General features: G+C 48.0%; 1 protein-coding gene across 10 annotated transcripts in view; it reads left to right on the forward strand.

Annotated features, from left to right (window-relative positions):
* The window catches only part of Smoc1 (SPARC related modular calcium binding 1), a 160,873-nt gene that overhangs the window by 65,048 nt on the left and 70,494 nt on the right, over positions 1 to 25,331 (forward strand). For all 10 annotated transcript variants that reach the window (XM_006973088.4, XM_042260855.2, XM_015991924.3 and 7 more), the window contains exons 2-3: positions 17,893 to 18,058; positions 19,281 to 19,393. In XM_006973088.4, coding sequence (XP_006973150.1) covers positions 17,893 to 18,058; positions 19,281 to 19,393 — 279 coding nt within the window. The remainder of the gene's footprint in view (positions 1 to 17,892; positions 18,059 to 19,280; positions 19,394 to 25,331) is intronic.

Here is a 25,331-nt window from a genome sequence, read left to right on the forward strand (position 1 = left end):
AAAGCCAGCCATGGGGGTGCAGATCTGTATTCCCAGCACTGGGAAGACAGGTGCAGGAGAATTCCTGGGGTTTAATTGCCAACCAATCTAGCTGAATTGGTGAGCAACTGATGTCAACCTCTGGCCTCCACACACACACACACACACACACACACACACACACACACACACACACACATATACTCACACATTTTTTTTCTGTTTCCCCTGTAAAAACTAGTTTCTGACAGGGTCAAGTGCTCTAGTACATGTTATCCTCACACTGTCCTCCTGGAGGCTGGACTAGGGGGCAGTCAGCCTTGTGTCCTGACAAAGCCTGTCTATCCTGACACGCTTGGGCAACTCTTGCAGTCTACCTGGTGGCCCCCAAGTTCTACTTTCAATTGGTTTTCTGGTTTCTCTTTAGATTAGAGTTGACCTGTTCTGTATGTGATCAGGACTGGACTTGGGTCCTTGTGTGCCCAAGAAGAACATTCCCCAAAGACTCTACCATGTGTGAATGTCATGGCTCATCAGTGATCTGAGCTCTTTGCTTGGGACATAACACAGTAGCTTAGTGGTACCAAGTAACTAAAAGCATCCACGTACACATGGAATATGAAGGATTGTGGAGTCTCACTGCAGCTCAGGAGGATCATATATGCTCCTCACTGAACCCACTACCTGGCCTGCAGAGAGAGGCTGCTAAGTATTGGCCAAATGAATGAATGGGAAAAATTGTGAGGCTAGAATGTAAAGCTACTTTGCAGAGTTTGAATTATTTTGCAAAGAAGTACATACAAAGGAATTTTTGCTCCAAGGGCATCTTCAGGAATGGATAGTTCTATGCTTCTCTCCCAACTCCGCACCCAGAGCTGCTTGTCCCCTGAGGTCTCATTTTTAACCATGTGATTTTCATGTCCTTCCTATCTCCCAAACTGGCAACATTTGCTATCCATCTCTACCTCTAGTGTGATGGCTGATAAGGGTACAATGTGCCTTTGAGGGGCTTCTGGATGCTCCTGGTAGACCTTCACAGTACTCCTTTGGATTGAGAGCTCAGAGGCCATCCTGGCTGTGGCAGGGGTGCCCAGTGCTGCTTCTGTAGAAAAGATTGTGCCAGGTGCAGCACAGAGTGACTCAGTGATGCCTGAGACATCACCTGGGCTCACGGAACTAGTGACACCACATGGGGAAGATTCTGCCTGGCTCTGTACCAACCTCATGAGAGCTGTTGAGGATGATGCCCTAGGATGGGAAGCCCAATCAGATTCCTAGAGACAAACCAAGGCCTCCTTCTCGTCCTACTTCAAGTTTGGAAAAGTATCTTCCAGTCCCTGGCCTTGAATGGATCATTGATTGTTGGATTTGGGTGATCCTGAGGTGAACTAGAGTTGGGGAGAGACAGGACTTTGGAAGCAACCCATATTAAAGGCAACATGGATCAATCTGCTTGGAGTTTTGTGTAGGTCTCTCCCACTCTCACCCTTATACAAAAGGCATGCTGTGCAAAACTTGAAGATGACGAGAAGTGCAAAGAAATTATTGAGCCCATGTTTGTTGGATGCTCTGCTCTGACTTTTAACTTTGTGATATGAGCTTGCCCTGGTTAATAATCTTGAGAATCCTTCCGAAGCTTGAGAATCTTTAGTACTAAGTCTTCCTGGGCACAGTATCTGGTGTGTAAAAGCAGCCAAGCTCAGATCCTTGGGAGTGGGCAGTCTTGCTCAGTGCCTCTGCAGGCTCCCTTGAGCAGCTTCCGCTCACCCTGGCCATCACATCTTCCCAAGACTGTTTGACAGATGGGACCTGCTAAGTGCAAAGCTAATTTCTGTCATGCAGTCTATTCCCGTGTTTGTGGGCAACTGGAACCTTAGTGTTAAAATACCTAGAAAACGGGGGGGGGAAAAAAAGGTCTTCAACAATCAAATCCAGGTTTCCATTCTTCCAGGAAAGATTCTCTCTCTGGCCGGGAACTCAAAGGGTTAGGACATGGGAGACTGGTTCCTTCCCTTCAGGAGTGGGTTTGCTTTCATTTCCACAGGTCACCCCACCCCCACCATTCCTGCCTACAGAGTTGGTCGTGGTTTTATTTACTTTTCCGTGGCCCAGTTTGGGTCAACAGGATTTCTCTCCTGCTCAGAACAGCCTCACACTTGTGTGAAGTAAGACACCGGGCCCTGGACAGCTGTAATCAATCCTTGTCTGAGGACACAGTGGGGATTTTCAGTTGGAGACGGTCTAACAGCCCCTGGTTTTCCGTGGCGTATAGAAGCTTCACATGGGCCAGATGACGCCTTCTCCCTTCTCTTTCCCCTCTCAGTAACTTTGAAGGCCTTTTGGGTGTGCCCATGTGGATATATGCATGTGTGTGTAGGCACACAGGTGCTCCTGTATTTGATGATCTGGAGCTGGGCCCCAGTACAGCAGGGTTTTAAGATGACGGCGGGAATTACAGGAGAAGGAAACAAGATTTACACATATACCCTCAGCAGAATGCCCCAATAAAACTAACAGAGCCTGGGATTTCCTTCTCTCTCTTCTGCTTTTGCTGCGTCATCCCCAGGGCTTAGGGCTGGAAGCGAGAGGATTTCTTCAAGTGCTGTGGATAAAGCACATCCTCCTTGTCATCTCCCTTGCCAGTGAAAATACGTCACCGTGCAGCGGGGATGGAGATGAGCCTCTCTGGGGGCCTCAAGATCGCGCCCTTGTAAAATGTGCACCAGTGGTGATCCTGTGACACTGGATGCATCCTGGTTTCTCCATTCAGTCATGATAGAACCACGAAACCATTCCCAGGGGCTGAAAAAGTGTGATCCCTCCCCCCCCCCCCCCCCCCCCCCCCCGGTCTTCTCTCGTCATTCCGTGTAGGATTTATGCAGGTCTTCACTGTGGTAGGCTAGAGTGAGGCCGTTTGGGGTCCCGTGTCAGTGAGAACGGTGAGTGGTAGGGAAAAGGCTTGTCGTTCAGTTTGTGAGCAGACACACACCTTCTCAGGTCAGAAAACGAACAGCAGCAAGTGGTGGACCTGAGAGGGCTAAAGTCAGGACGAGAAAGGAGTGTATTTCAGGGTAAGTGGCCCAGTCCACAGGATGCTGTTGGGCGGTTGCTAGGTTAGGCTGGCAGTGGGAAGGTCATGAGGTGGGGACCTGCCTGGTATGGCTGGTCCAGTGAAGAAGGGACCAGTAGTATCTGTGACTTCTGTGAGTGTCATGAGGGTTCACGAAATATGATCTCTTCTCACCTCTTTGGGGGGACCCTATTGCAACTTCCAAGGGCACAGATCCATAAGGACAGGGTGACAGACTTCTATTGCTATTGTTTGGCAGTACCAAAAGTGTGTGTGTGTGTGTGTGTGTGTGTGTGTGTGTGTGTGTGTGTATCTGTACACACGTATGCGTATGCGCGGCCATTTGCACACATGCATATGGTCATGTGTTCGTAGAATGGATATTTATATGTTCAGCCCGTGGACAGGCCCTTTTATTTGAGAGACTGTTCCACCCCTACCTCCTGCAGCCTCCCCCTTCCCACCCTTGCTAGCTTTCTTTCAGCTGTATGGCAAGTGACTGAGGCATTCTCTTTTCTAATCACCCCGAAAGCATAACCACTCTTTCCCATGCAGTCGTTTTGGAGAGTCATTTTCTCTCTGCATCCACTAAAGGATGGATTAAAAATGGCTCTGGCTTTGCGGATGCCTTGAGGATTTCCTACACAGGCCTCTGGCAAGTTCTTCCTACATCCAAGGCTGCCTGCCTGAATTCTATAGCCTGCTAAGTAGACCTGCGATCCCCTGGCAACTCTTCTTCCAGCTGGCATTTTTATCTCTCCAACTTGTGGTTACAATATGGTGCTACATTGATGTTTATTCCAAATTGCAATGATTTCAAGACCCTCAGCTGTTCAAACAGTAAGTCCTCTTGTTCCTTACTTTAAGGAGACTTAGACACGTCCACAAACAGGTCACACCTTTCCCCTCTGCCCAAGGGACACATTGCTGGCTCTCCTACCATGAGAATGCATAGGTATATGCGAGAGGAACTACTTACAGCCACTGCTAAAGCTGTTGATTCAGGTGCCAGAGTGGCCTGGACTTCATGCCGAGGTGGGGACAGGGCTCTACATCATTTCTGTGTCTCTTTGTCACGTAGGCTGAGACAGCTCTGTGGGCGCTCAGAGTCTCTCAATGGGTCTTTAATCTTTTCAACACCCCTTTAGGCTTCTATACCTCCCACTTTGCCCGGAATCTCATCCATGTGTCTCTTTCCCATGCCAACAATACTGTTTATTTCTGAATTCTCCAAACTGCAGGGCTCAGTCCCTGTTCAGGACCCAGCTGGATTGGGATCAACCTCAGTCATGGTCATTAGTGCTGACTAAACCCTTCGTCTCCCAGGTGTGAAACACACGTTACATACATGTCGCTGGGAGTGAAACGCAATGACGGTAGGATAGAGCATGGTGCCTCGGGGACAAGCGATGCTGCCCAGCATGGCCAGCAGTCTGGATGCTCACTGGCACAGGAGATATTTCGTAGCAATGCTCCGAGGAGTCTTGGAACACATCACCGGGGAGCGCTGGCTGAGGTTCTCAGGATAACCTTGTAAGGAGCCTTAGCCATGGTTGAATAAGCTGTTCCTGCCAACTGGTGAGATAATGCCAGTTTAGCAATCCCTGTTGCCAGGTGTGTGTCATAAGGATGAAGGGCAGAGCACTTAGAACCAAGCAGGCCCCCAGGAACTTGGTTCTCTGCACCCCACAAGGCCAAGGCCTCCCTTATATAATCCACAATCTCTTGGATGACCCCAAGTACGCGACCACCCCTTGGCTCCCTGCTCATACTATCCACTGAATCTTTGCTGTTCCCCAGTGCTAATGGTCTGATGGGATTAAAAAAACCTGGGTCCTGGGTTCTGGAGAGACCTCTGTTTATTTGATTTGAAACAAGAGTTTTTATTTATGCTGCTGGAAGAGTCTGAGGGGCGAGGAGGGGTGGGCACATGGCTTTCGGCACCTCTTGTTTCTTGAGTTCTGTTGGATGGTGTGGAGTGACTGGGGATTTTAACTAGGTAGTTAGTGATTGGGGATTGGGACCGGGAAATGGAAACAAATGCTTCCCTTCCATGATAAAAAGGTTCGATGCTCTTGGTGCCCAGAGAAGACTGAAACCCAAAGGGAGTGGAAGCCATGAAAAGGCAAGGCTGATAGCATCCCATTGTTCCCTTCCTGGCCTCCTGGAAGCCCCACAGAGAACGATGGAAACATTGTCTAGGAAGCAGCAGACCCTTCCCCAGCAAATAGCAGCTTAGTTTCTAGAGCTCTTAGGGTGACCGTGGCTTCAGACTCTTCCTGGTACATTTGCTTTTGAGCCTGAGATAACCAACTCCCGGGGAGAAGGCAGGTTATTGGGCTCCGAAAGTCAGACTGAGTCTCAGGCATTGCTTGCTGTGGTGAGGCCACAGTTCTTGGAGGTTGCCCATGGCTTCGGGTTTGCCATGCATATTACCTGTGACACCTAGCCACTTCATGAGCTTAAGCACACTCCCTCACTTTCGTCTCTCCCTTTGCTGTGGTCAACCTCCTTGTTATTTTCCCTGGCCCTGCTGGATGTTTCTAGAACGCAGGTCTAATCTGGCCCTTTGCTTCCCTTCCATGACTGTCAATTGTTTAAAGGTGAAATAAAAAAAGGGGCAGCTTTGGGTTTTTAGGACCCTGTACAGTGAACGTCATGTTCATCATGGCCCTAGAGTCTTACTTCTTCCACAGAAGGTCATTTCTGAATTGCAGTTTGAAATCAGCTTGCTCTTCAGTTCCTTGTATCCGTTACTTGAGGTTTTTTTTTTTTATTTGACAATCCTGTCTACTTGTAGAACCCCTTCATGACCCAGGTTACAACCCCCTCCCTAAGAAATCCTCCCAGATCTTTCCAGCTTGAATTCATCTCTCACTGGGGACTCTCCAGAACCCAGGCAGCTGCTTCGTCCCCAGCCCTCAGCACAGCCATGGGATGCCATGGATACCTAGCAATTCTTTGCAGACTGGATACCTCCTTCTTCTCTTCCTTCTCCCCGCTGTCTTTTCCTTTGGGAGAATTAGCTGGGGTCTTGGATCTTCAGCATTCCATTTCACACATTGTTTCCTTTGGTCTGCTTGAGACCTGGCCTCTGCCTCCTGGATGCTGGTTTCAGAAATGCAGTTCCCATGGAGTTGGCAGCACCCATTCCATCTTTGCAAGTAGATTAGCTTTTGGGCCCAGAGCCTATGTTCTTGTTTATTTTCATAACCCCCAGTGTACCTAGTGTGATGCCTTGTGACTAAAGGATATGCATGGAGAAGTCTAGAAGCTGCTCTGAGTACTGATGGTGGGGGCAGGGCTTTTGAGGGGCCTTTCAAAGCCAACATTCTTAGAAATTATTTTTATTTAGTTTTGTGTTTTATGTTTTTCTTCTTCTTCTTCTTCTTCTTCTTCTTCTTCTTCTTCTTCTTCTTCTTCTTCTTCTTCTTCTTCTTCTTCTTCTTCTTCTTCTTCTTCTTCTTTTTATTGACATATAAGTTACCTGCAGAACAATCTTCCTTTTTAGGCATGCCCTTCTGTGAATTTTAACATAGTTGTATAACAACCACCACTATCGAGAGAGAGAGAGAGAGAGAGAGAGAGAGAGAGAGAGAGAGAGAGAGAGAAAGGAAGAGAGAGCGAGCGCATTTCCACGCTCCTCCCCTTCCAGGCCCTGGTAATCACTGATCCGATTTCTGTCTGTTTAGTTTGGCCTTTTCCAGAACATCATAGAAATAGAATCATTTGCTATGTAGATTTTGAGTCTGGCTTATTTCACTTAGAATAATAATTCGTTGGAAATTTGATGACCTACACTATGTGTATACCGCCTCTGTGGCTGGCATAGGACACGGGTCTTGGGGTACAGATGTGGTAGATGTGAGTTGAAACGTGGGGTCCTTTTAGGTCTGGGGCCTAACTGTTTCCTCACTTCTGTTGAGCCCCACACCATCCTCCCTGGTGGCACCTGGTGAAAATGTCTCCTTCCTTGACTTTGGCTCATCATTTCGTGGCTCTGGATGGTCACAGCGGTGGAGGAGGGAAGCTGGGTGGGTGGGTGAAGTGACCATTAAATTCTCCCCTTGGGGAGGGGGTGGTGGTGGGGTGACAAAGGTCAGGCCGCTCCTAGCTAAAACAACAGAAGTGGTTCCAGCTGCCCCACAGCTGGAGGTGTGTGTGTGTGTGTGTGTGTGTGTGTGTGTGTGTGTGTGTGTGCCTGCGCTCCCTCAGCAGTGTGAAAAGCCCTTTAATGGGGGGTGTGCTGTTGTCAGGCCCATGGTGGAGGTGTGCCGAGGAAGAGCAGACCAGCATGCTGCCAGGCCTCCCCTTCCCTCTGACCTCCCTTATCTCCACCCCTCCATCTCCACCAGCCCCGCTCCGAAGCTGCAGGCCAGGGCCCTCCTGTGCGCCTGTGTAAATGCGGTAGTCATGGGGTCAGGGAAGGGTGAGTGAGAGCCCGCTCAAGTGGGGATGTGGATTTTAACTCGGATGACTACGGATCTGACAGTGGGCAGGTGAGTGACGCTTTAACGGGAAACTGCTCTTTGTCTCAATGATGCGGCCTGGGAGGAAGAGGCCAAGGTCTGCTGTTACAGATGGTAAAGCCAAGTGGCAACAGGCAGTGGATCCCTTGGCTGCAGTGGAAGAGAGTGCAGCTGGACCCCACTTGAAGTATTTTGTACAACGTGCTTTGGTCATATTCACCTCCTCCCTCAATTTTCCCCAGACTTATACCATACCCCCTTCTTTACCCACCCAAGTTTGGGTTCTGTCTGTCTGTCTGTCTCTCTCTCTCTTAAAGCCCACCAGTCCAATTTGTGTTGTGTATACACGCTTGGATGTGTGGTTTTTTTTTTTTTTTTTTTTTTTTTGGTTTTTCGAGACAGGGTTTCTCTGTGTAGCTTTGCGCCTTTTCCTGGAACTCACTTGGTAGCCCAGGCTGGCCTCGAACTCACAGAGATCCTCCTGCCTCTGCCTCCCGAGTGCTGGGATTAAAGGCGTGCGCCACCAATGCCCAGCAAGGATGTGTGGTTTTTCACTGGAGTGTGGCCCACCTACCAGGAACTACACTCTTAAAAACAAAACAAAACAAAACAAAACAAAACAAAACAAAACAAAACAAAACAAAACAAAACAAAACAAAACTGACTCTCCTCTTCCAGTAGCTGTTAATTGCCAATAACTCTTTCGCTAGCAGCGTAACTGTGCCCACCCCATTTCTGCATGCCGGGGTTTGGTCTGGCTTGAGTCTGCGCAAATCTTGTGCATGCTGTCACAACTCTGGGGAGTTTATATGTGCAACTGCCCTGCTGTGTTCAGAACACAGTTTCCTTATATTCTTTCCATCCCCTCTTCTGTAATGATTTTGGAGCCTTGGGAGGAGGGAGTGTGATTTAGATGCCCCATTTAGGGTTCAGCCTTCTCTGCAGCTTCACCTGATGTGAGTCTCCATGCTAATCACCGTCTACCGCAAATAGAAGCATCTCCGACGAGGGTTGAGAAATGCACTAATCTATGGGTATAGCTCCTATGTCATTGGGAGTCAGGCTAATACTATGTCCACTTAGCCGCATAATAGTAGTAGGTTCTCTTCTAGGGCCTATGACCTGTCTAGATTCAGGCCTGATAATGCTGCCAGGCATGGCTTTCGTCTTGTGTAGCGGGACTTAAATGCAGTTGGAAAGGGTTTGGTCACTCCCATAATGTCCATGCCACTTTCTCACCAGTGGGCATGTCTTGCCATGCCAGTTGTTATCGTAGTTTGCAGGGTTCCTCGTTGGATGAGACTGATGATTAGTTTTGTCCTCTGGTCGCACGTCTAGTACCCTTCCACACTATGAAGGGTAGCCGGTAGTGAGGAAGCTTCCAGGGGAGTACAGTTTGATTTCTCCGTGTTCTGTGACTCAGCACTAGGATCTTGCTGTCAAGTTCTGGAGGAAGGGTAATCGCAATAGCCTGTAACGTTTAGGGGTCTATGGGGGCTTACTTACCAACAGTTCTAAAAGAGGCAACTCACTCCTAGAATTGGGCTTTTTATTTGTTAGCCTGTGTTGTCTGGTAGGGGCATTGTTGCCCTTTTATAGGGTGACTTCATTTTTAGTGCTCTCTCTCTCTCTCTCTCTCTCTCTATATATATATATATATATATATATATATATATATATATATATATATATATATATATATAGACACACACACATATATATACACACACACATATGTGTGTGTGCGTATATACATGTATATGTATATGTATATCTATGCTTCCATAGTAGTAGGTGTCTCTGAGTTAATGTTTCCCTTTTTGACCCAGGAATTTATTCCAAGAGAGGACCATTTTCCCTTTTGGTAGCAAATTTACTACCAAGAAATGCTAAACTCTTGAGGTGAGCTTTGAGGAAAAGTGCTCTCTTAGGGAAGCTCTTTCCCCTTCCAGAGCCCTGCCCTCTTTTCTCTGATCAAGAGCTCAGCATGGCCTTTGCTCCTTGGCCTGCCTCCGACATCCCTATGCTGAGGGTGGCCGTGGCGTGAGGTGAGAGACTCTGGGCCGCCAACATCAGACCTAGAGGGCTGTATCATGGGACTGGCTGGGTTCTCTTGTGCGTGGTCTCCTCCCCATTTATCCACTCGGTGAATGTTTAGGTAAGGCCCGTCTGGGGCAAGGTTCCTGCTGGATACTGGGCATCCAGTGGTGTGATCCCCAGATCTTTGGTTCTGCATGCGGGGAGCTTTCAACCTAGTGTACAAGAAAAGTGCAATGAAGCCGATCATTTAATCATAGGCCAGAGTGAAAAGTAAGAGGACAATATGGAGGCTTGTCCCCAGGCAGCAGCATTTCTGCCAGAAGAAGAGGAGGACGTGGGAGTCTGTGAGGTGGAGGCATGTTTCATGGAGGATGCTCAGCATGTGCAGAGTCCTGAGGCAGGAAGGAGCAATCCAGCTGTGCTATATAATCGTGATGGGCTCCTCATTTACCCAGCAAGCACATTGAAGGGTTGTTCACCTTCCCTTCCTCCCAGGAAGATAAACCGGGCATTTGCAGATGCAGATAATTCACTGTTAATGACAAGACTGCATCTGCGGAAAAATGAATTCAGGGCATCAAAAAAACTGACTGAAAAAGGAATCTCTTTTATCATGTGGCCGTTGTTCTCAGTCAAATGCATGTGCTCAGCAGCTGTCAGAGAAGCCAGCGTGCTAATGACGTGGGCCGCACAGCATAGCCGTTGATTTTCCTCCTTGACATACGCTCATCTCAGGCTCAGCAACCAGAGGTGTCTCAGCTTCCAGTCTAACTTGAAGGCGAGATGTCTCACGTCCAGGATGGTGCCAAGACTTCCCCTAGGTCTCTATGAAGAGAGTGAGGCCATGCTCACGGAGCCTGAATGTCACGATCATCCAGTGACTGCTTTTGGGACAGGCACACGATCTCAGCCACAATGGCACACACCTTCTTTTCAGTGACTTGGGAACTTTCCTTTTCCTTAAATTTGGGGGTGGGGAAGAACATTGTTTTTGTATGAACTTCCTTACCTGGCAGATGCTCTGTAACAGAAAGGAAAGAACGGTCTGTACATTTGAAAGCGTTAAACTTTTTAGGTTAAACAAGAAACATCTCTTTTTACAGCAAGTCAGAGGAAGGCAGCAACTCCTGATTTCTTCCTCCTCATCCTCTCCTTGTCCTCCTTCTCCCCCTCTTCCTTCTTTCTTTCTTCTTCTTGAAAGTGTTTCTTTGAGGCTTATAGTTCCAGAGGACTAGAGTTCATGGCCATTGTGGGGAGCAGGGCGGCAGGCAGGCTCTGGACAGTAGGTGAGAGCTTATGTTTGATCCACAAGCACGAGATAGAGAGAGATCGAGATAGGGATAGAGATAGAGACAGACAGATAGATAGACAGACAGAGAGAGAGAGAGAGATAGACAGATAGACAGATGGAAAGATGGAAAGACATGTAGCATGGCACAAGTCTTTTGAAACCTCAAAGCCGTCTCTCAGTGACACACCTCCTCCAGCAAGGCCACACATGAAAGGATTTTCTTATCTATGACATTTTAGGTTACCGCTTGATGTTGATCTGTTTATTCTTCACACCTGCACTGAGCCACTGCTTTGGGTTAGACATTGTGTTATGCCTTACATATATAAAGAGAAATAAGACTCAGTCTTTTATAGACATGTAAGCTGATAAGTGTTAATGTAATACGTTGAGGGTTTTTGATAGACAGTGAACACAGTACAGTAAGAACTCCAAGGATGCTAATGCTTAAAATATGAAAGCATTTACTATTTAAAATTGTATTTTATTAAAATCTATTTATTCATATATGTGGGAGGGGCTGTGCCTATGGAGGTTGGAGAACAAACAACCCCATGGAGTTCTTCTCTTCTTCCATCATGTGGGTTCCAGAGATTGACAGGTCAGGTTTGGCAGCAAGTGCCTGCTTAGCTCTCTCTCTCTTTAATTAAAAATTTTTTTATTCATTTTACATACCAACCACAGATCCCCCTCTCATCCCTCCTCCCGCTCCTCCCACCCCCACCTAACTGCCCCCCAAACCCACCCCTCCTCTCCTCCTCCAAAAGGATAAGTTCTCCCATGGGGGGACAGCCAAGCCTGGTACATTCAATTGAGGCAGGACCACTGCCTAGCTCTCTTACCGTTCTATGCTTAGTGTGGAACTGGGACTTAAATGGGAAGGGGAGACTGCAGTCAGAGAGCCAAACAGGTGAAGGGCGAAATGAGTCCTGATGGATGAGGGAGTGCTAGCCGACCCTCAGCTATTCCAGACATCCCAGATGTGGGCAGCAAGTAGAGTTGCACGTTGTTCCAGCATCGCCCAGCTCCCGGTCAAATGTGGTCAAGCTCACAACCTCTGCTGCTACTATGTGGAGCAGAAGAACCTCTCAGCTGAGCCCTGCCGGCCTGCAGAGTTATCAGAAACAAATTGTTCAAAGCTATTAAACTCAGGGGTGGTTTGTTGTCTAACAATAGAAAAAAAATGAAAGGAAAAAGGAGCTGTGATGTATGTGAATTCAGGGGGAAAAAAAGCCTCACATTAGTTTGGATTTAGTTTGTGATTTTTGAGTATGCAATTACAAAGAGAAGCGTCACTCCTCCTCTATAATGTAGGCTTCATTCTCCCAAACCCACTGACTAGATTGTTTAGTGGGCTTCTGATACTTCCTTAACAGCTGAAAAAAGTAGAAAAACATTTTTGTTAGTGGATAAACATCTGTTTAAAAATTTAGTTGGGGTATGAGGCTGGAGAGAGCTCAGTGGTTAAGAATGCCTGCTGTTTATCCAGAGGACCCACATTTGGTTCCCAGAGCCCACAACGGGCAACTCACAACTGCCTGTAACTCCAGTGCCAGATGAACTGATGCCCTCTTCTGACCTCTGTAGGCACCTGCACACACACACACACACACACACACACACACACACACACACACACACACACATGCGTGCGCACGCATGCATGCACACAGCACACGCACACACGTGCACTCACACCACAATGATGAGAAAATAATAAAATAGCAGGTGGAAGTTAAGGCTATAGAGCTGTTTGTATTAGGAAGAGTTGAACATCTCCTCCCAGATTGGCTCTGTTGTTCACTACATTGTCATGAAAACTTGGCAGCCAGTCAAATCTGACACAGCTTGTGGTGTTGGGGTGGTCTCTTCTGGCAGAAGCTGTAGCAGGGTTTTTCACTTTGCTCTGCTGGAGACTGAAAGGCAGGGGCTAGAATATGTTCATTTCAGATGGACGGGATGATTGGTCTGGCCTTGATTTTTGTCTGCTCCTATTTTCTCCCTGGGGCAGAGGCAGTCCCTGGGGAGTGGCTTTTTTAATGGGAGGGAAACTTGTTTATATGTATGTCAAGTGTCTGTCCCACTTTGCAAATGTGAGCACAACACAAAGTGTTCGGAATTATCCAGTCCTCAGGGAGAAGGGGTGGGAGAGACAATTCCAGCTGCACAATTGTCCGGCCCCTTTGTTTGGTTTTCTATATTATGCAATCATATTTAACATCATTATTATTTTGCTTTGCTTTTCTCTTAGTTCAGAAGGAGGTTTTTTTTTTTTTTTAATATAGTTTTCATCCGTAAGGGAAATGACTAAGTGTTTGAATCATTGGGGGAGAATAATTGGCCCTACGACCATCACCAAACGTTCCTGCCAATCCTGGTTGCTTCAGTTCTTCTGAGTTGTATCTGTGTGCCGTGAGCACTGACCATAAACATGGCTCGATTCAATGATTCTAGCCTGTACCTCCTGTGACCTGCAAGACGGAAGAAAAAAACTACCCTGGAGACTTCATTTGGACTATGACAAACCTGAGTTACTGTCCATGTTCAGGATGCAGAAATTATTCTCAAGATCTCTTTTCTTTCAAGAAGTCTTAGCCCGGCTCTAGGAAGAACTCACTGGAGATTGGATATGGTCGTGCAAACTTAGGAGGCAGGGAGAGCGCAAGGTCAAGGCCAGACTGGGTAACATAGTGAGACCCTGTCTCAGGAAACACAAGCACAAACTCAGTGAAGGAGCATCCCCCCTTCCTCCTCCTCCCCTCCTCCTCCCCTTCTCTTTCTCCTCCTCCCCCTCCTCCCCCTCTCCTCCTCCCCCTCTCCTCCTCCTCCCCCTCCTCCCCTTTTCTTCCTCCCCCCCCTCCTCTCCCTCCTCCTCCTGGTTTATTTACTTCATGGCTGGGCTATTGCAGATGGTAGCTACTATCCACACAAAGCCGTCTGAAATTAAACACAACCACGTATCTGGTCTCTTAATGGCATTTGCTATATAATCATGTGTGTTCTGTGGCCGTTGTATTCGACCGCACGGACACAGAACATTCGATCATCAGGAAAAGGTCTTTGGAACTGTGTGGCTCTGTAGTATTGCAAACTTCTAGGATCGCATCCCATCTCTGTCTTCACGCCCCTGCTCACAAGTTGTGTGGTGGCTGCTTGTAGAGCGGGGGCTCATCGTGGGCAGTGTCTGTGTGGAGCACGTGGCTTCTTCAGCTAGTGTCCTCCCTCCCCTTACCCCAGCTACAGAGTAGACGGGAGGACCGGAGGACCACCTTGTTCTGCATATTCCAGGACGAAGGCTGATCTCTCTGTGAGGGCAGAGGCACCCGACTGAAGCCCCATTTAATAAAGCTCAGCCTGTGTTTTGAAAGCAGTCACAAACACACACAGTTCCCCAACCACACCAAAACGAGGGTCTATAGTTGGTTGGAGATGGTCTTCAGCCCCGGCCTTGTGCTATCCCTGAGGTTTTTATAGCACCCCAGGGCCCAGTAAATTTGAGACAGGCCTCTTGTGGGAGCCCCACTGACAAGGAGACCACCTCTGTGGGCCGGGAAGGTGGGGCTCTGAGGCTCTGTAACCTGTCTGTCTGCAGACAGAGTGCTCCCCTTGTTGTCAGGCTGGTCTCTGGCACAGCTGCCCCGAGTCTCTTTTGGCTCAGAACAAGCCATTTCCAAACTGAATTTATGACCTGTAGTTCAATGCCACGGTGACGCCTGTAGCTGTCCTCTGTGAGCCGGCTGAGCAGACAAGGCAACCTCTGCTGCTTTAAAAAGAAACTTTGTCTCTCCCTTGGTGTGTTCTCTTAAGAAGAAAACCACACTGTTTAAATTTCAAAGATGAGCAAAAAAAACCTACATGTGATTGAGGCGCTGTTAGCTTAGTTTGATCTTCACAGTGACACAAGGCGGGGCGCATTAGTATCCTTATTGTTTCAGATGCGCAAACATTGTCGCAGGGCCAGAAAACACAGGCAACTTCCCCAAGGCTCAACCGTGTCTGTGTGGGTGCTGGGATCTCTGCCCATGATCTGCCTCCATGCTCCCAACTGCCGGGACACACTGCTGCCCATGCTGCAGACCAACACAGTACCCTGGAACACCCACCCTGCTGCAAAAATCTGGCTCCGAGTCAGGAGCTAAGAACCTGAGATGAGATAACCCTGCCCTCAAGAGCCTTCTTGTTCTGAGGTGGCATCAAGACGGAGCTCTGGGCCACCTCTGCCTGCTGTATTGCCATGGAGAGGTTAGAGGAAAAGGCATGGCTAGAGGAAGTCAGCGCTCAGAGCCTGGTGATGGGAATCTGGGAGGGAGGCGAGGCCTTTAACTATACAGTTCAGTTCCGAGGTAATTCCATGTGAGAAGTACCCCTAATGGCTGCATTGGTTCCACACATAGTCAAACAGTCCAGCGCTGTGCTTAGATGCTCTGATGCATTTCCAAGCAAAACAGTTTAAATCCTTCTTGTCTTGGAGCCTCAGGTTGGGGGGGGATCCCATTGTCAATCAAGTCACACAAATAAATTCATCATCTCAGACCACATGGGAAGCATGAGTTGTGTGAGAGAGAGCGATGGGGACTGTCCTTGCCTGTGAGAGTCGGAGAAGCCTCTGGAAAAAGAAGGTGGAGCCCAAAGGCAGAGCAGGGTGCGAGCAGATGGAGGTGGGGCACATCCACAGGCCTGGGGGGAGGAAACGGAGCTGGCTAGATGATCAGAGAGGCCGGGTAAGCAAGCAGTGGTAAGCAAGGGGTACAGGATGCTAGCACTGAGGCCGGGGAGGGGCCTGGGGTCACATACTGTCTACTGGGAACACCTTTGATCTGTCTCAATGGCAGCTGGGCACCTCAAGGGTTCTAGGCAGGGATCCAGGGCTGAGGGTGGTTTGCAGAGGCTGATGCTCCCTCCATTCCCATTAAGGCACCCTCAGTGTGGCAACCATAGGTCTCTGAGAGGCCAAACCACACTGACCCTCCTCACTGTTGCCCTCCTGCACCGAGAATCCTTCCCTAGTACAGGGTCATGGTGGGACTTTGTAGCTGGGGTGTGCTCTGTGAGATAATGGACACCCTGGTGTGTGTGGGGTGTCTTCAAATGTATGCGGCGGTGGGCGGTTGTTTCCAGCATTTCCTTTTTGTGGTTCTGTGAAGGTGTTATCAGGCTCTTTTACCTATCTGCTTCGCACAGTAAGACTACAGCACATCCAAGATACTCCTGTACTTGTACCTTCTAGATCTGCTTGCCTGGAGCAATTATACTGTCAACACCAACAGTGCCCATAGCCACTTGTATGCTCATGACCCGGCCAGGCATCATGCCTTCGGATCCCACTGAGAGAGCTTACAAAAGTGGTTTTCAACCTATGGGTCAAGACCCCTGGGGGGGTTGCATATCAGATATCCTGCCTATCAGATGTTTACATTACGATTCATCACAGTAGCAAAATTACAGTTACGGAGTAGCAATGAAATTATTTTATGGTTAGGGGGGTCACCACAACATGAGCTGTATTAAAGGGCCACATGCATTAGGAAGTTTGAGGACCACTGGACTACATACAGTGTCTGCCCAGGGCCTCATCGGGGGCCACTCGGCAGAAAGAAGTTCATAGGGTGTACTTGAACAATTACAGCCATTAACAGTGGTTCACTGACAAAGGGGTCTCTGGTTTGATAAGAGACCCTGGTCTGGAAGATTCATTGTCAAATATGCTTCTTAGTCCTGCTACTAATTGCTGTATGGCAAAACCACAAAGTGTACCAGTTCTAAACAGTGGATTAGCAGGGCCAGTTCCAGTTCTGTTGTAGGACTTGGGCTCAGCTGGGTGGTCCTTCTCACTTTCATCTCCGCGGGTTGCAGTCAGTCGACAGCTGGATCACAGTGATCGAAAGGATTTTTCCCCCTCACACTTCCTGTGCCTGGGATCTCCTTTTCTTCCTGTGCTTTCCACACGTGCTGATCTTAGAAGCATGAAGCTGCAAGAACCTAGCTTTATGACGTAGCGAAGCCTCCGAACATCACTTCCACAGGTTTTAACTGGTCAAATAAATAACGGAGATCCTACAGCTCAACAGGCAAAGTGGTGAATGACTTGTAGTTATCTTTAAGTCACTGTAGGACTTGGAGGGTCGCAGCGCATAAGGGTTTGTTGAAGGTGTCCGAGAATTCCGATCCTAAAGAATTCTGTTTGACTCTAGTGTTCCCAAGCTGATTATTATCATTGCCAGATCTGAAATCAGGAAATAATTTTCTTACCAAAATTCACTTAGCTCTTATGTATTCCCTTAGAAAGCAATGGATAGGAGATAGATTTGGGGTTTAATGCTATTATTTAGTACATAAAGCTTTCCGCACAGAAATTGGAGGCTGAGTTCTTGTTTTTAGGGATGTCTAAACCCAACCCCCTAAATGACAAAAAGCAATTCTAAAAAAACGACGCTCCTTCTCCCTTAGGTTTCATAATTCTCAGGGATATGGATAACGGTTATAGGGTTGATGGTAGAAGAAAATATTAAACTCAATATTGTAAAAAAAAAGGGGGGGGGAGAAGAAATGGAACGGATAGGTATAAGATATGATGAGTGGTGGCAATCTCCATCCCTATGGGTGGAGAAGATGACTGTCTTACAGGTTAAAGCTTTGATTTTATTTCCCACAGATTTAGGCGTGGACTGAGATCCCCACTCCTCACAGCTGTGTGACATTGGTCCAGTCACACCTTCCTGGGCTGCTGTTTCCTTATCTACAAAGTCAGGGGTTCTCTTTCACAGGGTAGCTGTGATGAATGACAAGATCCTGCATGTGAACCACTTGGCACAGCCTGTTTATGGTCAATAAACGGACCTCACTATCCTTAGGATGTACACAGGGAGTCTTCCTCAGATAGACTTGCTATCTGTTTGGTCCCTTTATCTCTAGGGCTTTATAACAAGATTTATCAGGAATTTACTTACCAAGGACAAGCCAATACTGTAAGCCGTAGGTTTCTCCCTAATTTTCTTGCAAAAATAACCTCTCTGCCATTTCATTTTTTTTCTCTCCTAATGTAGTTTCTAATAAGCGACCGTGATCCTCAATGCAACCTCCACTGTTCCAGGACTCAACCCAAACCCATCTGTGCCTCTGATGGCAGGTCCTATGAGTCCATGTGTGAGTACCAGAGAGCCAAGTGTCGAGACCCAGCCCTGGGAGTGGTCCATCGAGGGAGATGCAAAGGTGAGTGACCCGCACTCGGCCAGCAAAGGCTGCTGGGACCGCAGCTCCTGCACTGTGATAGCCCCATGGGAGCTTGGATGCCTTTGCTCTGTTGTCCCTCTGTGGCTTCCATCAGTGTGAAGGAAGGAAGAGTGTAGTGTCTGAAGAGGTGAGCACTTCCCCGCCCTTCAGACACTGCCACCAGCGAGGAGCACAGGGGTTCTCTGGCCAGCGTCTTGCTGGTGGTTTCGTTTCAAAGTGGAGACACAGTACATTACTGCTGGCCCTGGAATAGGGATTCCAAATGGTTGGTTCACAGAAGTGTTTTTGTTTGATCTGTTTTAAAACATGAAAAGTATTTTGAGATAACATTTAAACACTGGGAGATTCACGGCAACAGCAAATCTGGCCTTCTGTTCCTCTCTCCCCAAAATCGTCAGGTCTGGCACTATCAGGTTTGTTTGGGGAAAGCAACACATCCCCAGAGCGGAGGCGCTTCCAGCCCCTGAAGCAGAGCTTGCTTTCCGGTTTGCTGCAATCCCCAGTCCTCTTTCTGGCTCCTGAGCACTGAATGTGATTCTTCTCAGACAGAATCTGTGTTGCTTTCCTGAGTCCTGTAGCTGTTTGAGCTTGCGACCCTCGTCTGCCTAAAGCCACCACAGGAAATGCAGGAGGCTGGCAGGCTGTCCCAGACCCCGGATTTTCTCAAGAAAGCTCTAGCTTTGCTTTACAGCCCTGGCCAGCCTGGCATTCACTCTGTAGCCCAGGCTGACTACAGGCCTTCTATCAGAGCCTTCCTAGGACTGGCCTTAAAGGCATACACCATCACGCTCCTTTTGCCGTTCCTGGATTTATTAGTTTTAGAGAAGTCCGAGAAAATGAATGGAAATGGAAACTACCCCTCACCCCATGAGCAAAGGGACATTTGGGAGAAAAAGAAAAGCAGAGCCTGGGCTAATCTGCTTCTCCTCTACTTTTCTAAGTACAGCATTAAGAGGAAGGTGAGCTCAAGCGGCCGTCTGTGGGCACAGGCTTGGTGTGTGTGTGTGTGTGTGTGTGTGTGTGTGTGTGTGTGTGTGTGCTCTTACTGTTGTCCAGGGTGGTGGCATGCCACCCTTCCCCCAGCTGGAGGGTTTTGCTCAGTGTTCCTGCCATGGGGCAGCCATTTTTGGGCCCTGACTTCTGTGTGGCATCCAAATGAAACATACAATGTACTCCCCCCCCCCCCCCCCCCCCCGTTTAGATGCTGGCCAGAGCAAGTGTCGCCTGGAGAGGGCTCAGGCCTTGGAACAGGCCAAGAAGCCTCAGGAGGCCGTGTTTGTCCCAGAGTGTGGTGAGGACGGCTCCTTCACACAGGTGAGGCCTCAGATGGGTTTCTCAGGTCGCTTGCCGGACTGAGGCGGACGGGAGAGGTCCAGAGAGCGCGAGGGTCATTTGGTACCTTCACTTTCTGGGCGAGGGCTGGGTGAGTGGCTCTTCAAACCCCCCCCCCCCCCCGTACTGCTTTTCCCCTTCGGGGCCCCTCCATGCCACTGCTTGCCATCTGGCAGTGGGCCCTGACAAGATGCATGGGAGTCTAAGCCAGGAAACTGGCATGGCTGGGTCCCTGTCCTCCCTGCTGGCTGTCTTTTCTGAGGGCCAGACCTGCGGTTGTTTTTTTTTTTTCTCCTCTTCATCAAATGTGGGCGGATTATTTTCTCCTGCCCCTGCCAGTTTCCACAGGCAACCCCAGTCTTCCCTTCGCTATTTACGGCTTCCCCCTCCACACGCTCTTGCCGCGTACCCTCCTTGAACGACGCAGCCCGCGCCTTCTTGGAGCACAAAGTGTACCATGGCTCCTGGACTGTGCGCGCGCCCATGTGTCCCGCCCATGTGCACGCGCTGAGATTTTTAAATACTCGTTCAGTAGTTCCACGTCTTCTGCTCCGTTCTCCGGCTAGTGCTTGGTGTAAACGCAGGGGAGGGCGCGTTACGCTGCAGCCCTGCAGCCGTGGCACAGGAAAGGTACCTCTTGGGAAAGCTTCAAGGCTGCTCCCTAGGTCCCAGGAGAGGAGAGGCTTCTGTGAGTCAGGACATGTGTCGGAAACATGGAGGTGCTATTGTGGGGACAGTAGGGAGAGTCACGGCACGCGGTAAGCCCCTCCCCTCCCCCACAACCCCCCTATCCAGTAGAACAGCATGTAGAGAGAATCAACACTTCCCACGATGGAGGTGACAGTTTCAGGTTTTTAAAAGCTTCTCTGTGATTCTGGATGAGGGGACACAGGGTGGCTGTCGGTCGAAGGAGCTTCAGATTTCCCTTCTTGGTGAGGTCTAGGGCAGGACCGATTTCAGACCCCCTGTTGGATAGTCATCTGGAGGGGTGATTGGTGGGGGATTGGACTTGAGTGCTGTAAATGTCAATTGACTCCGACTTGTAACCGGTCTGGAGAGCCAGGCTGGAGAGCACAGGGATAAAGTGACCTTGGCCACCAGCCCTGGGTGAGGTGCTTGTTTTGACTTCCCGTTTAAAGCTTTGCACAGCCGTGGGACATAGTGTCGTTATTCCTATTTATGGAAGACGCATGCACCCTCATGCCTTGGAGTGGAGAGCTGGGTTCAAGCCCAGAGCACTCCAAAGATCCCTATGTTCTGCTGCTCTCTGAACTGGCAGACTCAAAGGAGGCTCTGAGGCCTGCACTAGGAAGATGCAGTCTAGGGCTGTGGCTGGTGCACTCTGCCTGGTTGGGCCTGACTGCCTGGGCTTGAGGCCAACCCACACAGGCAAGACACCTAGCTTCTCAGGGTGTTTATCTGAAAAAAAAAAAAATAGAGACGATTATCTTCATGATTGTTATGTTATACATGTGATACATTATTATGATGTCGTAAGCATTATATATTACTCTCATGTTATGCATGACATATTACTATTATTAGTGGTTATTATTTCACTTCCCTTGTAAGGCTGTGATGAGGATTACATGTGAAACACTTGGGACATATGGGCGCCATGTAAGCATTCATTAGCATCATCATTGTGATTCCCACTGTGGGTCTCCAACTTAGATCTCCCCAAGGTCTTTATGGGTGGCACTACTTAAGAGTCGGGGGAGGGCACCCACAACCTTTGGGTGAAACCTTCCAAGCTTGGAGATTCATGAGCCCTCCCTTCTGTCAATTTTTAAGTTTAGTATTTATTCTAGTAAAAAGAATGTGGTGACCTTTGTCTGTATTTGAAAGCGCATCTGAGCATTCGTATCCTCAGAGGGGAAATTAGACCTTCTTGAGGTTCCTTTTAGGCTGAGACCTGCGGAGAAGAGGTGATGGGGAGGGGGGCAGAGCTGAGGGCAGCTGTTTCCTCCCTTCTGGAGGCTCGTGGAGTCCTGAATGTGTTGCTTATGAGAGTGGTTGACCTCTGCCCTCCTGATTCTGAAGTGTTTGCTGTCTCATGACAGACAGCCGCTGGCCGGCTTTTGTTCTGGCGAGGCCAGGCCCGACCAGGTGGTGTTTGCTCAAGGAAAGGAACTTCCAGATTAGTCCAGGCTGACTTGCTAAATGAGAGTGCCCCGGAGTGCAGACTGTCAGGTGTCCCTTGCTCGTGTGACAGGCTAAGCGCTGCCATGTGTCCACCGTTCAGGCTGGCTCAGCTTGGTGGACAGCTAGACAGCCAGTCAGTAGATCTTCCCGGCCCAAGGGATTAAAATGGAAGTGTCCCCCGACCCCCTATCAAAGATGCTTGCAATAACTTCACAAAACTGCTACCCTGAGCGTGATTCAATCACTCCGATGAGAGGCCAGAGTGCTGTGAGATAGAATGCCTGTCTCCTTCTCCCATGTCCCGTCATCACTCAACCAGCTCTTTTTATCCCCCTAAGAGCAAAGCCCGGAGACAAGCTACATTGCTCTACTACTCCTTAGAATATTGGCATGTATGCATCCTGGAGTTAGTAGCGTTCCTTAGTCCTGGGAATTGCTACAGATGTCATTCTCCTGAAGAACAAGGAGAAAATGATGGGGGACTCTGTTGGGATTGGCTTTATCTGGCATGAGGCACAGCTGGAGGCCACATGACTGAATTAGCTTTAATGAGGCTCATGTGGGGACTCTGTGGCTTCTTCTTTCTCCCTTTGTGTCCCCCCACCCCCTCCTGTCCTCACTACGCCCAACCTCGGCTCACACACGGATGGCTCGTCTTCATTTACAGTAGAGATGTTGCATGTACATCACTGAACTCTCAGTACGTAGGGCAGCCCCAGACCACTAAATCTAATAGTTCTGAGGCTCACATCCAGGCACAGGTATTTTTGTGTTCATGTGTTTACGTGTGTGGCCAGGTACACATGTGTGTATGGTTATACATGTGCTTTTTGTACAGGTGCATATGCAAGCACATGTGTGTGTGTGCAGGCCAGAGGAAATCTCAAGTGGTGTTCTTTTGGGAAACATCCACCTTGAATTTTGAGACAGTCTTTCACTGACCTGGAACTCACCAATTAACTTAGGCTGGCCTTTAAGCCCTGTCTTTCTGCCCCTACAACTTTGGAGTCACAAGGGCATGTCACTGTGTCTAGCCTTTTTATGTGGGTTCTGCGGTCAAGCTTAGGACCTTGTGCTTGCAAGGTTGAAGTACTTTATTGAGCCCTCTTGGACACAGGTATATTTTTAGTCTTCTCACTCCCCAGGGGTAATGCCAGTATTTGTTCAACAATTCAAACCTATTTTGGAAGGGCTTTGTCTCTGATTTCTTGAATGCACCTTTGAGATGTGGGGTTTAGCTCTTTGGGGACCTGGAGTGAAGTCAGTTGCTACAGGTTTTGTCCGTCATGGTGGTGGTGTCTATTTCTTCTCTGGATACTGGGGACATAATTCCTAATATCTGTCCTACCGAGGTCTCTGGCAAGTGTTTGTCTACTGCCCAAGTCAGGGAGCTGAGATCTCAGCTGTGGTGACTGGGAGTTGAACTGCCAGCATCAGGAAGTGCTGGCGGGAGCTTGCCATCACCGAATGACAATGATGGTCACTGTGGAGTGTGCTGGTGCCAGCCCAGAGTTTTACACTCGCTGGTCTTCACTGTAACCTTTTCTATAGTTACTAATGCCTTTGAATAGAGAAAAGCTGAGTTTCAGAGGAGGTGAGTAGCAGTTTGAGGTCACTGAGCTAGAAGGGGTTTTTACTCGAGCTGATTGACTTCGGGGCTCAGGATGTTTTTGTGCAGAAGTGGCCTTAATGCATATGTATTTCATTTTCACCGCCATTGTTATCCCAGAAGTTCCCTCTCTTGTTGCCCAATCAATCAAACACACATTAAAAAAAAAAACCCTTTGATTATGGAAATTTTAAGAAAGTACAAAAGAGTAGGCATAATAGTATAATAAGCTCCATGTACCCATCACCACTTTCAACAATGATTGACACGTGGCCAGTTCTGTTTCATCTTTGCCCCATTTTCATCTCCCATCCCAAACTGAGTTTCTTCAAAGCAAATCTCCAGACACAATATCTTTTTATCCCAGGCAGGCAGGCATTTTGAGCTCTACTGTGTTTTGGGCTATGTACTGGTTGCTATGAGGGATTAAAAAATGTGACCCCTGCCTTGTGCAGAAAAGATGGCAAGACATGAAGTAACTGCTTAAAGATTGTGTGTGTGTAGTTGGAAATTCATGTTTCAAAAGCCCACTTGTGAGTCTATTGACTATAACACAGGATGCATTTTGTCAATGAGCAAATGAACGCAAATTTAAAATTTTGATTATAAACACCTTAAGCTGAAAGCAAATGATAGACATTAATGACAAAGAGCTGATCTTATATTGGCATTTCTTAACAATTTGGAAGGGGCAAAAAGTAGTAAAATGTGGTCAAGTGATACCAAAAAGGAGGGCATACGTGATAAGACATTAGCCTATAATTGAGGCTGGCAATGTGGCATGGTGACAGGGCATTTGCACCATGCACCAGGCCCTGGGTTCTGTCCCTGGTACCACCCAAGAAAAAAGAATGAAAATGGCCACTAGGTGAATATGAATATAAATGATGTAATCTTCTCTACTCATTAAATTGTAGAACTAAAATTATGAATAGGTATTAAATTATTTAAATCAAAATGATGATGGTGTTGGGATGGTGACAGCTCAGAGAGTGGAGCCCTTGCCTTGAGAGCAGGAGGACCTGGGTTTGCTCCCAAGGACCTGTATAAAAAGCTGGGTGTGCTAGTGTACTTGTAATACTAGCCCTGGGGAGGCAGAGATGGAAGGACCCTGAAGACTTGCTGGCTGGCCAGCCCAATGTATTCAGCAAGATTCTGGCCGACAAAGGACCCTGTCTCAAAAGACAAAGCAGAAGACATCTGTCTTAATTAGGGTTTCTATTGCTGTGAAGAAACACCATGACCAAAGCAACCTGGGGAGGAAAGAGTTTATTTGGCTTACACTTTCATAGCACTGTTCATCATAGAAGGAAGACAGGACAGGAACTAAAACAGGGCAGGAACCTGGATGCAGGAGCTGAGGCAGAGGCCATGGAGGGGTGCTGCTTACTGGCAGGCTCCTCATGGCTTGCTCATCCGGCCTTATTATAGACCCTAGGGATGGCAACACCCACAATGGCCCAAGCCCTCCTGAATCAATCACTAATTAAGAAAATGCCCTACAGGCTTGTCTACAGCCTGATCTTATGGAGGCATTTTCTTAGTAGAGGGTCCCTCCTCTCAGATGACGTTAGCTTGTGTCAAGCTGACATAAAACTATACGGCACAGCATCTGAGGGCCTGACTCAACACTGGCCACACACACACACACACACACACACACACACACACACGATGGATGGATCATTTTGCTTGTCAAACTTGTAACAAACAATGGGAGAAGATGGTAACGTTCAGGGTTGAATGCAGGGAAGTGGTTCTGTAATTGGGTACTTTGGCAACAGGGTCAAAAGTCTTAAATGAACCCACACTTGGAGCTTGCAATTTTTTTACTTCTAGGAATTTATTCCAAGGGAATAATTTTATTTTTAAATTTTTTTCCCAAGGAAATAGTTTTATTTTTATTAAATAATTTCCCAAGGAAATAATTTTAAATACATGAAAATGTTTATTGACAAAGGATTTCCAATTTTGTTTTAGCAAAAATTGGAACTGACCTAAATATTTAATAAGGGAGAGAATTGTCTAAACAAATTATGGCAGAGCACATCATGTGGTCACTAAAATATGTGTTGTAGAGGCTTACTTTACGTGTGTATATGCACGAATGTTTAATTACTTTCTAAAAGAATTCTTTTATAGTTATTTTATAAAAGCATGCTTAAT

The sequence above is a fragment of the Peromyscus maniculatus genome, chromosome 14 (genome assembly GCF_049852395.1).
Source record: "Peromyscus maniculatus bairdii isolate BWxNUB_F1_BW_parent chromosome 14, HU_Pman_BW_mat_3.1, whole genome shotgun sequence".
In the NCBI taxonomy this organism is placed as follows: Eukaryota; Metazoa; Chordata; class Mammalia; order Rodentia; family Cricetidae; genus Peromyscus; species Peromyscus maniculatus.